General features: G+C 55.2%; 1 protein-coding gene across 4 annotated transcripts in view; it reads left to right on the top strand.

Moving 5' to 3' along the window:
- SAP30BP (SAP30 binding protein) overlaps window positions 1-8,327 on the top strand; it is a 33,631-nt gene extending 25,304 nt beyond the window's left edge. For 3 of the 4 annotated variants that reach the window (XM_014531778.1, XM_014531777.1, XM_014531779.1), the window contains 7 exons: window positions 2,147-2,235; window positions 4,411-4,502; window positions 5,287-5,347; window positions 5,426-5,477; window positions 6,304-6,362; window positions 7,460-7,544; window positions 7,863-8,327. In XM_014531778.1, the coding sequence (XP_014387264.1) occupies window positions 2,147-2,235; window positions 4,411-4,502; window positions 5,287-5,347; window positions 5,426-5,477; window positions 6,304-6,362; window positions 7,460-7,544; window positions 7,863-8,044 (620 nt within the window). In that variant the 3' untranslated portion in view covers window positions 8,045-8,327. The remainder of the gene's footprint in view (window positions 1-2,146; window positions 2,236-4,410; window positions 4,503-5,286; window positions 5,348-5,425; window positions 5,478-6,303; window positions 6,363-7,459; window positions 7,545-7,862) is intronic. The other variant, XM_005884266.2, reaches the window with a different exon arrangement.
- Window positions 8,328-13,724: the final 5,397 nt, after the last annotated feature.

Genomic DNA, 13,724 nt, shown 5'->3' with positions numbered 1-13,724 from the left:
ACCCGGTGCTGGCCACGTTTCTCAATGTGTCTCCTGGGGAAACGGAGGCTCTGGCTACGCAAACAGCCAATAGGTGGGTTTGATGTCTTCTACTTGTGATTCACCCTGGGACTTAGGAATGAATCGCTAAAAGGTTGCTCCTGAAATCGAAGGGATAACCTTTTATCTCGTTTCCTGAACATATCCCTTCATTTGCCAGCTACTTCCTAGGAATTCTCTTGTTCTAACCCAGCATCTCAGAAGGGGCTCTCCCTGCCCCTGCCATACTGTGTACCATTTGAGCCCGAGTGTGGTGGGGTTGCTGTGGCAACACTGTCACACCCTGTTTTTCCTAAAGGCTTTCCTGGAAAATGCCAAAGGGCATTCTTTGTCTCTGTGTCACGTGCACACATGCACGCTCGGCGCCAGGGAAGAGTTCACCCCTCCCTGCCGGGTGCCCACAGCCTGCCCGGGCCCTGCTCGCTCTTGTTGCTCACGCTCATGACATCGGAGGCCCAGCTCACCCAGCCATTCCCTCAGCTTGGCTCTGCAGCTGCTTGAATCTGGGCCTTCGAACTCCAGTTTCTCCGGGGCTGGGAGGAAGGAGGAAGGAGGAATGAGTTTGAACTTCAGCCAGATCTGGGTGTCACCCTTGCTTCAGGAGGCAGGAGGCAGGAGGCAGAGGAAGGTGCTGGGCAAAGAGCAGCACATGGTTCCCTGATGGAAACGGCTCCGAGGCTGCACTGCATCTCGGGTCCACAGCAGGATGTCACCCAGGCTCGGTCCTCCTATCCTCGCCCCACATGGCAGCTCTAGTGCTCGGTTCTTGGGGGGTGGGCACCTGGTGCAGGCCCACTGACACGCTGAGAGGGGACACCCTGCCCTGGCTGAGCCCAGTCTCGGTGCTGGCAGTGTGTGCGGGCGTGTTCGGTCACCGCTGAGACTGGTTAAGCCAGGGAGCCCTACCCTCAACTGTATCAGCACCGAGTTCTTTACAGTAACAATGGAAATCAGAGCACCTTGTCTGCTAAGACATATCTTCGCCTTGGAGAAGGGGAGGCTGTGCCAGGCCACCCCCAGGCAGAGTGCAGCCACTCGGCCAGCCCGGCACACACAGGGTACCCAGGAAGTGCCTGCTGGGTGTTGCTGGTGCTTTTTGTTCATTCTTTCTCTTCATCCTGCCCCACCCCGTTCCGCCTGCTGTTTTGCTCATTGTATGGTCCTTTTCATGAGAGAGTGTTTTAAAGAGCACAGGCAGACCTCACAACAAACAGTGCATTGTCTGAGTGAGCCAGAGCACGGCTGCAGTCACAGGGGCGGCCAGGGCCGGGGAAAGGAGTGGGGAGCGGGGAGACTTGGGGGGCAATGGCAGGTCTCTGAGGGAATGGTCCCTTGGGACTTGTGGTTCTCCACTTCAGAATCAGGCCTTTTGTTCCCAAGAATGAGGTGGACCAAAGAGGGTCAATTGGTTTGTTTATTTTTTAAAGACCCTAAGCTAATTTCCAACAGGTAATTTTTTTAATGCCATTTATGCACAAAGCAGCTTTGAATGCTTGGAGTCCCCAAATCTAGGGAGCCTTGTGCCCTCTTTATCCTTTATCTTAGGATGAGAAGGGTGGCATTAAGCAACTCTGAATTTCCAGAACTCTGGGAGCTGCTTTAAGGACACAGCCAGTGGAGGGCTGGAGTCAGCTGGAGCTGGCTCACTGTCAGCCAGTGTGCACCTCCCTCCCCGGCCCTGGGTTCAGCTACTGCACATGGGTAGCTTGCCGTTGGCCGTGGCAGAGTTTACACCACGGGAACTGGCAGGTGCTGCAGATAGTGGCTGTTCCCGCCCCACCTCCCATTTACCAGCACCCCCCAGGCATACTCTTTCCTTGAAAGTTACTGCTGTGGCATGTTGGCATGCATTCTTTACACTCGTACCCTCTGCCTGAACTTCCCTTCCTCCAAGTGGGCACATGCTGGCTCCTTCTGGTCACATGATCTCAACTCAGATGACACCGCCTGCTGAGAGGCTACTCTGAACACTTCCATAGCGTTTATCCCTCCCTGAAAACATTGTATGTACTTTCCCCCATTGTCCTTGTGTACCCCCCATTGCCCATGTGAACCCCCTATCCTAACTCCCACCTCCCTACAGAATTTTCCTCTGTTCTCTCAACAGCCTCCTTTTCTGAAAGAGTCCGGAATATGTCACCTGATGAAATCAAGATCCCACCAGAGCCCCCGGGCAGATGTTCAAATCACCTGCAGGTAGGCACTGAGCTTGACTCTGGCCGGGGCAGGTGTCTGGTTTGGTCCGGCTTAGAGGCTTCTGTAAAAGAAACACCCAGGTGGGAAGGAGCCTGCAGTCCCGTTACCTCCCTTATCCGCTCTCAGGAGTTGCTGTGTACCCACACCACACTCCGCCACCTCACCTGGTGCTGGCTGTGTACCACCCTCTACCACCTCACCTGGTGCTGGCTGTGTGCCACCCTCTGCCACCTCACCTGGTGCTGGCTGTGTGCCACCCTCTGCCACATCACCTGGTGCTGCGCTGGCTGGGACACCCTGGCTTGCCCTCCATGAGGGCCTATGCCTAGACAGAGAAGATAACATACTTTTTCTATGCAACCCAGCTGAGCCAATGAGAACATTTCAGAAGGAACTTTGTTAAGAAACCAAGGGACCGTCAGAATGTAAAATAAATTATAGAGATGTTAAACACGAGCATTTTTTTATGCCTAAAATTCCCATGCTCATATCCCAAAAATGCCAGCTCACTAGCTGCTTGTCATCCAGTCCCATACAGACCTGAGCTGAGGTTTTGAAACCCCAGGGACGCGGAGCAGTTAGAGCAGTTACCCCTGGGGAGCAGGCCCTCGGGGACAGCTGGGGTCCGGCCTTCTAGCCTCTGAGAGGGTTTCTGGTCCCCCTTCAGGTCCCCTGTGAGAGGGACCTGTGACAAGCAGTAGGCAGACCCCCTCTGCCGGCTGCCTGCGGTGGCCACGGGGCTACCTGCTCCACCTTGGACCCCATAGAGCAGAGGTTCTCAACCTGTGGGTCGCGACCCCTTTGGCAGTCGAACGACCCTTTCACAGGGGTCGCCTAAGACCATCCTGCATATCAGATATTTACATTACGATTCATAACAGTAGCAACATTACAGTTATGAAGTAGCAACGAAAATAATTTTATGGTTGGGTCACAACATGAGGAACTGTATTTAAAGGGCCAGAAGGTTGAGAACCACTGCCATAGAGGCTCCACCTTGGACCCCAGAGTCTCCTGGAGCCGCGTGCTGCTCCGCAGGCCCATGCACCACCCTCGCGGATGGGTGACTCATGGGACGGGCTGTGGAATGCAGCGGGCGGGGGCTTCGGCGCAGTGAAGATTCTCTTCCTTTTCCGGAAGTCTCCTCCCTCTGCTGAGTCGGCAACCCCCTGCCCGCCACCCCCAAGCCTAGTGTAACCTCCACACCAGGCAACAAGTCTCAGCCTGTCAGGACAGTCTAGCCATCTGCCAGGCACAGACAGTCAGCCGCTCAGCCTGAAGTTAGGGTATTTCTCCTCTAGATCCTCCTAGTGGGAGAGCATGACGCAGCACACCTTTCAGTTCACCCGAGATGGGGGAATCGTCTCATGGCCCAGGAGACCCAGAAAAGTCCTCTGTAAGAGAGGGCTGCCCTATAGGCCGGGCCTTCTGTGGGCCTCCCTGCCTGCCTTTGCCATAGCGCTCAGGTCTGTCCCTCCCGGCTCCTCTCTTCCCGGGTAGACAGATTGCAACCTCTCTCTCACTCGGTGCTTCCGCTGGCCACGCAGAAAGGTGGGCCTTCTCAGTCACCTCTCCCGACATTCCCAAAGGGCATCCCTTGGACTTCTAACCCTGCCACCTCCTCTCACAAGTGAGAGCTGAACTTGACCCCTGACAGTGCCTCTTGATGAAGTGGTGGGGACCAGCCATCTGTGAGCCTCCCCACAAAGACATTCTAGGAAGTTTGTGAGGCCAAATCCAAAAAACGCTACTCCTGCCTTCCCCGAAGGACACAGTCTTCTGGTCTCCCGCTGAGGACTTGCCCCCGTGTTAACATGTAAAACCAGCCTCCAGCCCCTGCCCATCACCGCTAGTGCCTGAAACTCCTCTCCCGATGATTCAGGAGCTGCCGAACCAGGTGGGGACTCGTCCACGGTCTTCTCCGTGGCTTCTCGGCCTTGACCTTCTTACTACTCTCTCTGCCAGCTATCCAGAGGGAGTCAGGAGAAAGCATGGTGTAAACAGGCTGCTCGCGTTTCAAAGGCTGGTCAAAGGCTGGGTGGAGAAAGTGTGGCTGGGACAGGGCTTTAGGCGGCCCTGGATCGCCTGTGTCCGTGTGTCCACACAGCCCACGTGACCACAGACTGGGACTGGGGGCATGGTGGGGTCATAGGGCCCTCTGTTTCTCTTCCGTAGGACAAGATCCAGAAGCTGTATGAGCGGAAGATGAAGGAGGGGATGGATATGAACTACATGATCCAGAGGAAGAAAGAGTTTCGGAACCCCAGGTGAGCTTCCCATGAGCCTGCAGGGTTGGTTGAGTCATCGATGTTGGACCAGGGACTGAGGTGCCCCATGGATGTGGCGAGGAGAGACCCAGCTAGGATTCCACCTGAGCCCAAAGCGACCATCAGCCAGTCTGCGATCCCAGCCGGACATTTACCATTTCAGATCCAGGCTGAACATAAACCAGTGTGTGGACTGGGAGCCAAGAGGCCAGGCCTAGAATGGGGCCTGCCTAGGTTCTCATACCTGCTCTGCCCCTAAAGCACGTGACCTCACAAGGCCTCGGTTTCCTCATCCGTGAGTGAGGGGATTGGACCATTGTAGGTTCTTCTCTCACCTCTAACAAGTCCCTGGTTCTGCGTGTAGGCGACAGGCTTTAGGACAGAGCTGTCTGGTCTTACTCTGCCCAGTGCCTAAGCAAGGGGCACACCTGGGAAAGTCGGGTGTGATGGTAGCAGGGACCTGCCCTGGCCTCTGTGTGGGCCTGAGTGTGGTAGCCCCAACCCAGCCACAGCTGGAGGTCAGGTGTCCAGGTCAGACCCCAAAACGCAGCCCTCACCTCGACACCACTCAGCCTGACCCCTGGCTAGCCGTCATCCCGCGAGAGTGGCGGGCAGAAATGACTGGTCATGTCAGGCCCGTGCACATTTCCCTCCCGCCGGGAAGCTTGCTGAGAACAGTCCCGCTGGGTTTTCAGATTTTGCCTGAGCCGAGAAGCTGGGTGGTGGTGGTGATCTCTTAAACTCTGGCGCCCCTGCTCAGGGCCTCATCCTTTTCTTCTTTCAGCATCTACGAGAAGCTGATCCAGTTCTGTGCAATTGATGAGCTCGGCACCAACTACCCGAAGGTACGTCCCGCACGGAGGCTGAGGCTGAGGGAGAGAGATGGCCCTTAGTGACTACAGCGTTAACCTTTCCTTTTTCAGGATATGTTTGACCCCCATGGCTGGTCTGAGGACTCCTATTACGAGGCGTTAGGTAGGTAGTCATCTGTCTGTCCATCTACCTGCACACCCATCTGTCCCTCCATCTGTTCGTCTGTCCGTACAGTCATTCAGTCACCAGGCAACATGCATTTCAAGGTCTCCTGTTAGTCCCTGCCCACGGAGCTGGTGTACAGCCCTGAACAAGACAGGCCCCATCCCTGGCTTAGGAGGCTTATGACACAAAGAAGACAGAGGGTTGAAGGGGGAATTCCAGCAGTGAGTGCTATGCGATGGGGTGCAGGCAGGGCCGCCTGACCAGGCCAGGGGCTGGGCACTGAGGAAACACGTTCAAGCAGAGGTTTGATGATGCGAGGCCAGCCCAGCAGTAGACGGGTCACAGGCAGGGGGACGGCATGTTGTGAAGCCGCGAGAGCACAGCTTTTCCTCAGGGGGGACTATTGGTGGGGGACAGGGAGGAATTTCAAAGGGTCCATGCCCCCAAGGGACAGGTCTCAAACCAGCAGCCCATGGGCCCGATCCGGCCTGCAGGCGGGTTTTGTTTGGCCCACACAAGTCTTGTCTTGCTTTAACTTGAACAGCTGACAACATTCTTCCTGAAAAGCCATAATTCCAGCTTCTCATGGTCCAGGGAAGGTAGTCCATACTGGGCCTTCTGTATTCCCACACGGAGCGGTCAGCTGGACTCGGAGCGTGCGCACCTGGGCCTTTGGGTTTGAGGCCCTGCGGCCTGGAGACCACCTTAGTGCATCAAACAAGATGCAGTGAAGGCAGCCAGTGCTCTGGACTAAGGTCCCTCCGCCTAAAGAGTGGGAGCTGTTCCAAGGCCACTTTTGTAACAGCTCCTCTTGTCTTTGTAGCCAAAGCCCAGAAGGTTGAAATGGACAAATTGGAAAAGGCCAAAAAGGAGCGAACCAAAGTAAGCGATGGGCAAATGTCCTGGATATAAGGGGAAGTGTTTGGGGTTTATGGGTCCTGCTGGCGGAGCCCCAAGGGCTCTGGGCTGCTCTCCAGCCCTGACCCCACCCCAGTTCATTGCCTGGTGGTGCTCGGAGCCTTAGGGGTGCCTTGTGGAGGGACAGGCCTTGCTCGCTTTCCAGCCTGTCTCGGCTTGAAGTCACTTTCCAGTTGCTTCCATTTGGTTTCTTGGATCTTGTAGTTGCTGCCTTTGTCCCTCCATCCCCACCCCTGACAGCTGCAGAGCCCTGGTGGCTCTCTCTCTGGGGCCATTGTGTCCTCCCTGGCTGAAGGGAGGCAGGTATTTCCTCCTGAGCGCTCTGGTCGGTGCCTTCCGTGGCCTCCAGAGCTGACCTTGGCGGCCTGCCCAGTGCTTCCCTGTAGGTCCCTCGTCTGATGGCCAGGTGACCCCTCATGTTAGGGCCCTGAGCACCGCTTCTTCCCAAGCAGGATGGGCGCTTTGGGGAAGGGAAATGTGGCTGTGAGACCAGCACCTTATGACCAGAGTCTCCGAGAGAAAGTTCAGGACAAAGCCCCTCCCGCCTTTGGTTTGGCCTGACCCTCCCGCAGTTGTGGCCGCAGGACGCCTCCCTCACCCCCAGGCAGAGGAGCTGCTGGGCCCTCTGGGAGCTGTGCTGGGGGGTCGGGTTTTCTCATTCTTAGCCCTGGATTGAGTTTCCCTTCGCTCTCCTTTCCCTCCCCCTCCCAAGCCCCAGGGTCCCGAGCTTCCTTCCCCTGTGCTGCCAGCACCCCTTCCTCCTGGTGTGAGGAGGGGGCCTGGGCATGGGAGGTGGGGCGGCGGGAAGGGGTTCCCCTGGCGTGTGCAGAGCCCGGTGATGCGGGGAGGATCCAGTGTCTGGGGAGTTTACTTCCGAGTGAAAATCCCCTTCGGGCGCCTCTGGAACACCTCCCCTCCCCCACAGTCACGCTGGAGCGGGTCCTCAATGCCTGCTTTGTGTGATGCCAGCCACACGCCTGTCCCCCAGGGGCAGATGGCTGGCACGAAGGTGGGACCAACCTCGTGGCCCAGGTCTTACTCCCTTCCCTCTTCCCCTCCAGATTGAGTTTGTGACCGGCACCAAGAAGGGCACCACGACCAACGCCACGGCCACCACCACCACCACGGCCAGCACAGCTGTTGCAGGTAGAAGGCGCTTGTCTGTTTCCAGCTGCACCACAGATGGAGCGAGGGTTTCCCTGCCTCGTGGGGGGAACAGACCCCATGGGGGTGGGGGATCCCCACGGGGACCCGGGCCTCGGCTCCACCTCCCTGTGCTTTTGTCTGAGCCCAGAGATGTCGAGCCAGCCTTGGAGGCCAGGCGGCCCCCAGTTCACGGGCTGCCCCTTGGCTTTCCGTGGCCGGCCCTGAGGCTCCTGTTCCCTACGCTCTGGCCACTGCTTCTGGAAAGGGGGTGGTCTGTTTGCTTTGTCCTGGTCCTGACCTCTCTTGCCTTATTTCCAGATGCTCAAAAGAGAAAGAGCAAGTGGGACTCGGCCATCCCAGTGACAACCATAGCCCAGCCCACCATCCTCACCACCACGGCCACCCTGCCAGCTGTCGTCACCGTGACCACCAGTGCCAGCGGCTCCAAGACCACCGTGATCTCTGCCGTGGGCACCATCGTGAAGAAGGCCAAGCAGTGACCCAGGCACCAGCTTGGAGCGGCTCGGACATTCCTTCCCTTCAAGGGAGGAGCCGCTCCAGGGCTTGATAAGAGATGAGACTGCCGCCCAGTGACAATGCCCACGGGAGCTCTGCGTTGTATATTTTAGGACTGGGACCTGCTCCCCAGAGGCCGCCCCGCGAGGAGCCTCTGTGTGGCCTTCCAGCCAAAAGGATGCTGCTGCAGAGGCGTGGGCTGTGGACAGGGTCCTTGCGCCACCCGGGTCCATTGCCCTATTAAAAGTGCTGTGTTCTTGCATCTTGGCATCTCGGATGCATTGGGCTCTCCTACAGTCTGTTTGCAGGCCAACGCGGAAGCTCAGGTGCCCTCTCCGTCTTCCGGTTGGGGTTACTACTCAGTGCTGAGGGCTGGCCCAGGAAGATGCCGTGGCAGGAGGGGGCCCAGACAGTGGGTGAGGCCCTGTGTGGCCGCTGACCGCTGTCTCGCTTCCAAAACCCAGCCAGTTCTCATCCAGGAGCGGAGGCCGCTGCTCCCTAGGGGGTGATTGAGCTTCCGGACCCCTTGGACACACCCATACTTTAAAGTCAAGCCAGTTCCCAGGAGGGCTGGGGTTGATCCCCACCCACACAGGGAGGGGCAAAGCCTCGGCTCCTGGCCGCAGCTGCCTGGGCCCTGGGCACCCCCCAGCGCTGCCCGGTGCGGCAGGGAGATGAATCACCTCCTGCCCTGGCGGGGGCAGCTCATTGTTTACAGGAGAGCCGGGCTCCTGGGAGGATCCTGCCTCCACACCCTTCCTCCGCCTGTTATCTCTGCCCCACAGCAGCCCCGGGCAGCACCAGTGATCGCTGGGCTCCTCTTGGGGCCAAAACAGATTTCCCAGCCGTGGCCAACCCCAAGGGGACGCGTTTGCCTCTCTTGCTCTTTGCCACCTCTCCACGCCCGCGGAAGGGCTGCGCGTCAGGGAAGGAAGCCGGGCTGTGAAGAGCCACGTTGCATCCATGGGGCACGCGAAGGTTGGGAAAGGTGCTCCTAAAATGCACCTGATGCTGTTCGGATGAGTCTGCCCCTGCCGTCCCCAGAATAAAATCAAGTCACACTCATCCCCTCCCCCACACACAGGACTTGGCACTAGAGGACCCTGTCTCTCCTCCTCTGATAGGACTTTGCAACCCTGGAGAGGAGCTGCTGCCCCATAGTCCCAAGAGGTCTCTTTTTTTAATGGTTATTTTATTTTTTAACTTTTAAAATGTTTTTATTGTGTTTTTTATTGTGTGTTTTTTTTAAATATATTTCTTTATTGATTTCAGAGAGGAAGGGAGAGGGGAGAGAGGGAAACATCAATGATGAGAGAGAATCTTTGATCGGCTGCCTCCTGCATGCCCCCCACTGGGGATCGAGCCCACAACCCAGGCATGTGCCCTTTGCCGGAATCGAACCTGGGACCCTTCAGTCCGCAGGCTGACACTGTATCCACTGAGCCAAGCCGGCTAGGGCATTTATTGTGTTTTTGGAGAGAGAAACATCAATGAGAAACACTGACCAGTTGCCTCCTGCACACCCCCTATTGGCGATTGAGCCTGCCACCCAGGCATGTGCCCTGACCAGGAATGGAACCGGCCACCTCTCAATGCATGGGACAACGCTCAACCAACTGAGCCACACCAGCCAGGGCCCAAGAGGGTCTCTTAAGGGGCTTCCTCCCCTGCAGCCTCCATCAGGAGCCCCTGCTGTGGACATGGGGGGCCTCAGAAATAAAAACTGGGACTACCACGTGGCCCCTCAGTCCCAGTTCGGGGTATATGTGCAAAAGCAAAGCAGGGTCTGAAGTTCTGTTTGTTCATCTTCACAGTGTCCAAGAGTGAAAGCAGCCAGGCTCCATTGAAGGTTGAGGGATGAACAAAATGTGGCCTGTACGTACAAGGGAATATTCTGTCTGAAAGGGAAGGAAATGTGACACATGCTGCAGTTTAGGTGAACCTTGAGGACATGGTGCTCAGTGAAGTAAGCCAGTCACAAAGACAAATACTATGATTCCACTTCTATAAGGTAGCTTTACTAAAGGAGTAAAATTCATAAAGATGAAAAATTGAACAGTAACCAGGGACTGGGGGTAGGGGCCCGGGGTGCTGTTTAATAAGCATAAAAGTTCTGTTTGCAAGATGAGAAAGTTCTGGAGATCTGTTGCCCAAAAATGTGAATGTGCTTAACCCTATTGAACTGTACATTTAAAAATTAAGATGATAATTTTTGTTATATTTTTTACTATGATTTTTTTTTAATTGGGTTGCTTTGTAATAGTAATTAAAACTTTTTTTACCCCTAGCCAGTTTGGCTCAGTGGATACCAAAGCGTCCCGGGTTCGATTCCGATCAATTGCAGGCTCCTCCCCAGCCTCGGCCCTGGTTGGGGCTCGTGCAGGAGGCAACCAATTGATGTGTTTCTTTCACATGGATATTTCTGTCTTTCCCTCTCTCTTCCACTCTCTCTAAAAATCAATGGAAAAATATCCTCGGGTGAGGATTAAAAAAAAATGATTTTTTAACAAAAAAAGAAAAGCAACATTTCCCCAGTATTTTTGGAGGCACATAGTTCATCGCCTGTTGATGAAGGGAACCTCTATTTTTTTTTTTAATCAGAAGGATGCCTTCTATTAAATGTAGAAACAGAAAACCACAATTCTGCAACGTCTAAAGAATAGTTGATCCAGGCAAGGATCTACAGTGGACGCTAAAACTCTTGGGTGAGAGGTAACAGGAAACCGGGCAGGGTGACAGGGCGCCCTCTAGATCAGCGGTCGCCAACTGGTGGTCCGTGAGGTCCGAAAGGTTGGCGACCCCTGCTCTAGATTACTTCTGAGTCACAAAGTGTAGAACATATTTCTACAAAGAAGACTGATGGCTGCCACTTCATCATCTCTCACAGTGAGACAGCTGACATGTGCCGCCCATTAAAACACGCAGCACAGCCTAAGACCACTCTTGCCAAAAATGGTTCCCCTGGCCCTAGCCGGTTTGGCTCAGTGGATAGGGCATTGGCCTGCGGACTGAAAGGTCCCCGGTTCAATTCCAGTCAAGGACACATGCCCAGATTGAGGGCTCGATCCCCAGTAGGGGGTGTGCAAAAGGATGTGAACAAATGTAAGCCGATCAATGACTCTCATCATTGATGTTTCTAGCTCCCCCTCTCCCTCTCTGAAATCAATAATTTATTTTTAAAAAATGTTTCACCTGAATCTAATCAGACTTTCAGACCCAACTTCCAGTTTGCAGGAGGCTAAGAAACAAGCCCAGCGACACCATGAGGAAGCAATCAAATCCAGACAGTGGGACATTCTGCAGGTCAACTGGCTTTTAAAGGTCAATGGCGGTCGGGGGAGGGGGGGGACGCTGGTAAGAGAGAAAACAGCTGCAGTGGGTGACATGGAGTGGACGCTAATTCAAAAGGAAATAGTTATAACAGTTTGGGGACAACTAAGAAATTTTAATAGAATTGAGTCAGATATTAGGACATTCTTATTTATTTTTTTTAGGTGTGATAAAGTCATGTGGTTGTGTGGGGGACCAGATACACATTTGGAGTACGGAGAGAAAATGTCATGGTATCTCCAACTTCAAATAGAAAGATACATGCATAACTTTGAGCAGTGGCAGGAATATAGGTTTATCCAAGGCATGAATATTGCTAATTGGAAAAAAAAAGATAAAGGAATACATGACAAACATATAAATATGACAAATGTTCATTCTTGGTTGGGTCCAGGTAGTAAAAATGCAGATGATCTTTATACTCTTTTCAATGTTTTTACATGTTTGAAAATATTCAAAATAAAGTTGGGGGGATTATAATCTTAAAGAGGGTCTACTGGCAACCCCCTGGCCCTCGGAGAGACCAGGCCTAGCGACTGTCCGCCTGGAAGGCCTCTCCCTCAGACGGGGTGGTCGGCACTGGGTCTCTACACTGCCCACCAAACTGTTTTGATCACGTCTCCTGTCTACCTTACACGTACCACTCTACCAGTAAGCGATGTATGTTGTCAGGCACAGGAATAGTGGGTTATCTGGCGCAGCCCTGGAGAACATGCCGCCCGCTGGGGCGCTCCCGGAAGCAAGCAGGTGGCGTATTCCATGCCTCGGGCTTTCCCCAGCCCCGGGCATAGGAGCTCATCCAATGCTTGTGGAATGAATAAGGAGTTGAACTAATGAGTGCACTGGCCTGGCCTGGCCTACCCGAGCCCCGTGGGGGTGCTGGGCGGTGGGAGCGGCAGTACAGAGCCCCGAGGAGGTGGCCCCTACATGCCGGCCTCACTCTGGCCCTACGGCTGCTGATGAGACAGCCAGGTTTTATTTTTTATCAAATGAATATGGAATACAGTTATTCTTAACCCCTTTGGGGCCAGTAACCTATCTGGGAATACAAGTCAACTAAGGGCCCTCTCCCCAGCCAGGCACATCCCCTATACCAGTGGTCGGCAAACTCATTAGTCAACAGAGCCAAATATCAACAGTACAACGATTGAAATTTCTTTTGAGAGCCAAATTTTTTAAACTTAAACTATATAGGTAGGTACATTGTTATTAACTTAATTAGGGTGCTCCTAAGGCTTAGGAAGAGCCACACTCAAGGGGCCAAAGAGCCGCGTGTGGCTCGCAAGCCAGTTTGCCGACCACTGACCTATACCACATACACCTGGAGTTTTGCACATGATCTCAGATGGTTCACAGACAAGCACCCCCAAGGTCTGCACACAGACCCCAGGTAATGACACTCCAGACCCCCAGAAACCCAAGGAACTGGGGGCTGGTCTTAGGCCTGAATACCGCCACCAAACGGGGGCTCCCTCCACAGTGCGCCCAGCCAGGAGCCAGCCTCGCCGAGTGCCCGGCCGGCCGTGCAGAGCAGCTCTCAAAGGGGACTGGGCCAGGCGGCTGAGCAGTGGCTCCCAGCTGCTCCCACAATCACTGACCGACACGAGCCCTGAGGTTCAGGGAGGCCGTCTAGCAAAGCCACTGGGCCCAGCCAGCCTTGATGGGGCACTGCACCTGCCGGCACTGTGCAAGGAGCAGGGGACAGAAAGATGTCTGAGCGCTCCATCCTCAGGGGTCACAGTCCAGTGGAGAAGAGAGACCTCAGAACAGATCCTTTCCAGCCAGTGTGGTGGCCTGAAGCTGCACCGTTGGGGCCGGGGCTGCCAGTGATCCTGTTGAATGGCACTGTCGGCAGGTGGGGCTAGAGAAATAGACGGATGGGGTCCGGGGCAACTTGGGAGGCTCCAGCTGACACCGGTTTATCTGCAGCCCGGGGAGATTGCACGGGGAGGGCAGGGCGGAGGGGCAGGTGTGTGAACCAGCGCGTTAAGAACAACCACAGCGATTGCACTGCCCTCCCTGCGGGTGGGTGCTGGCTCTTGATGGTTGTAATTCACAAGGGAAGGAGGTTTGAGTGGTTTGCCTGCGGGCACTCGGTCCTAGCTGATCGCCCTCTGGACACACGTGGGGGCTGGGCGGGTGGGGAACAGGGGGCGCGGGTGTGTGTGGGGGAGAACCTAGTGAATGGCAGACCTGGCTCAGGGCAGTTTCTGGGTCCATCCCTGCGCTGGCACCGGAGGGGGGGAGGTGGTGCCCGCGCTCATTGCCGTCGGGCGGTGCGGATGCTCCCCGCCCAGGGTCTGGAGGAGGGACCTGGAGGAGGGACCTGGAGGA

The sequence above is a fragment of the Myotis brandtii genome, unplaced genomic scaffold (assembly GCF_000412655.1).
Source record: "Myotis brandtii unplaced genomic scaffold, ASM41265v1 scaffold825, whole genome shotgun sequence".
Taxonomy (NCBI): Eukaryota; Metazoa; Chordata; class Mammalia; order Chiroptera; family Vespertilionidae; genus Myotis; species Myotis brandtii.
The sequence above is the reverse complement of the archived record's forward strand: the minus strand, read 5'-3'. Positions and strand labels throughout refer to the sequence as shown.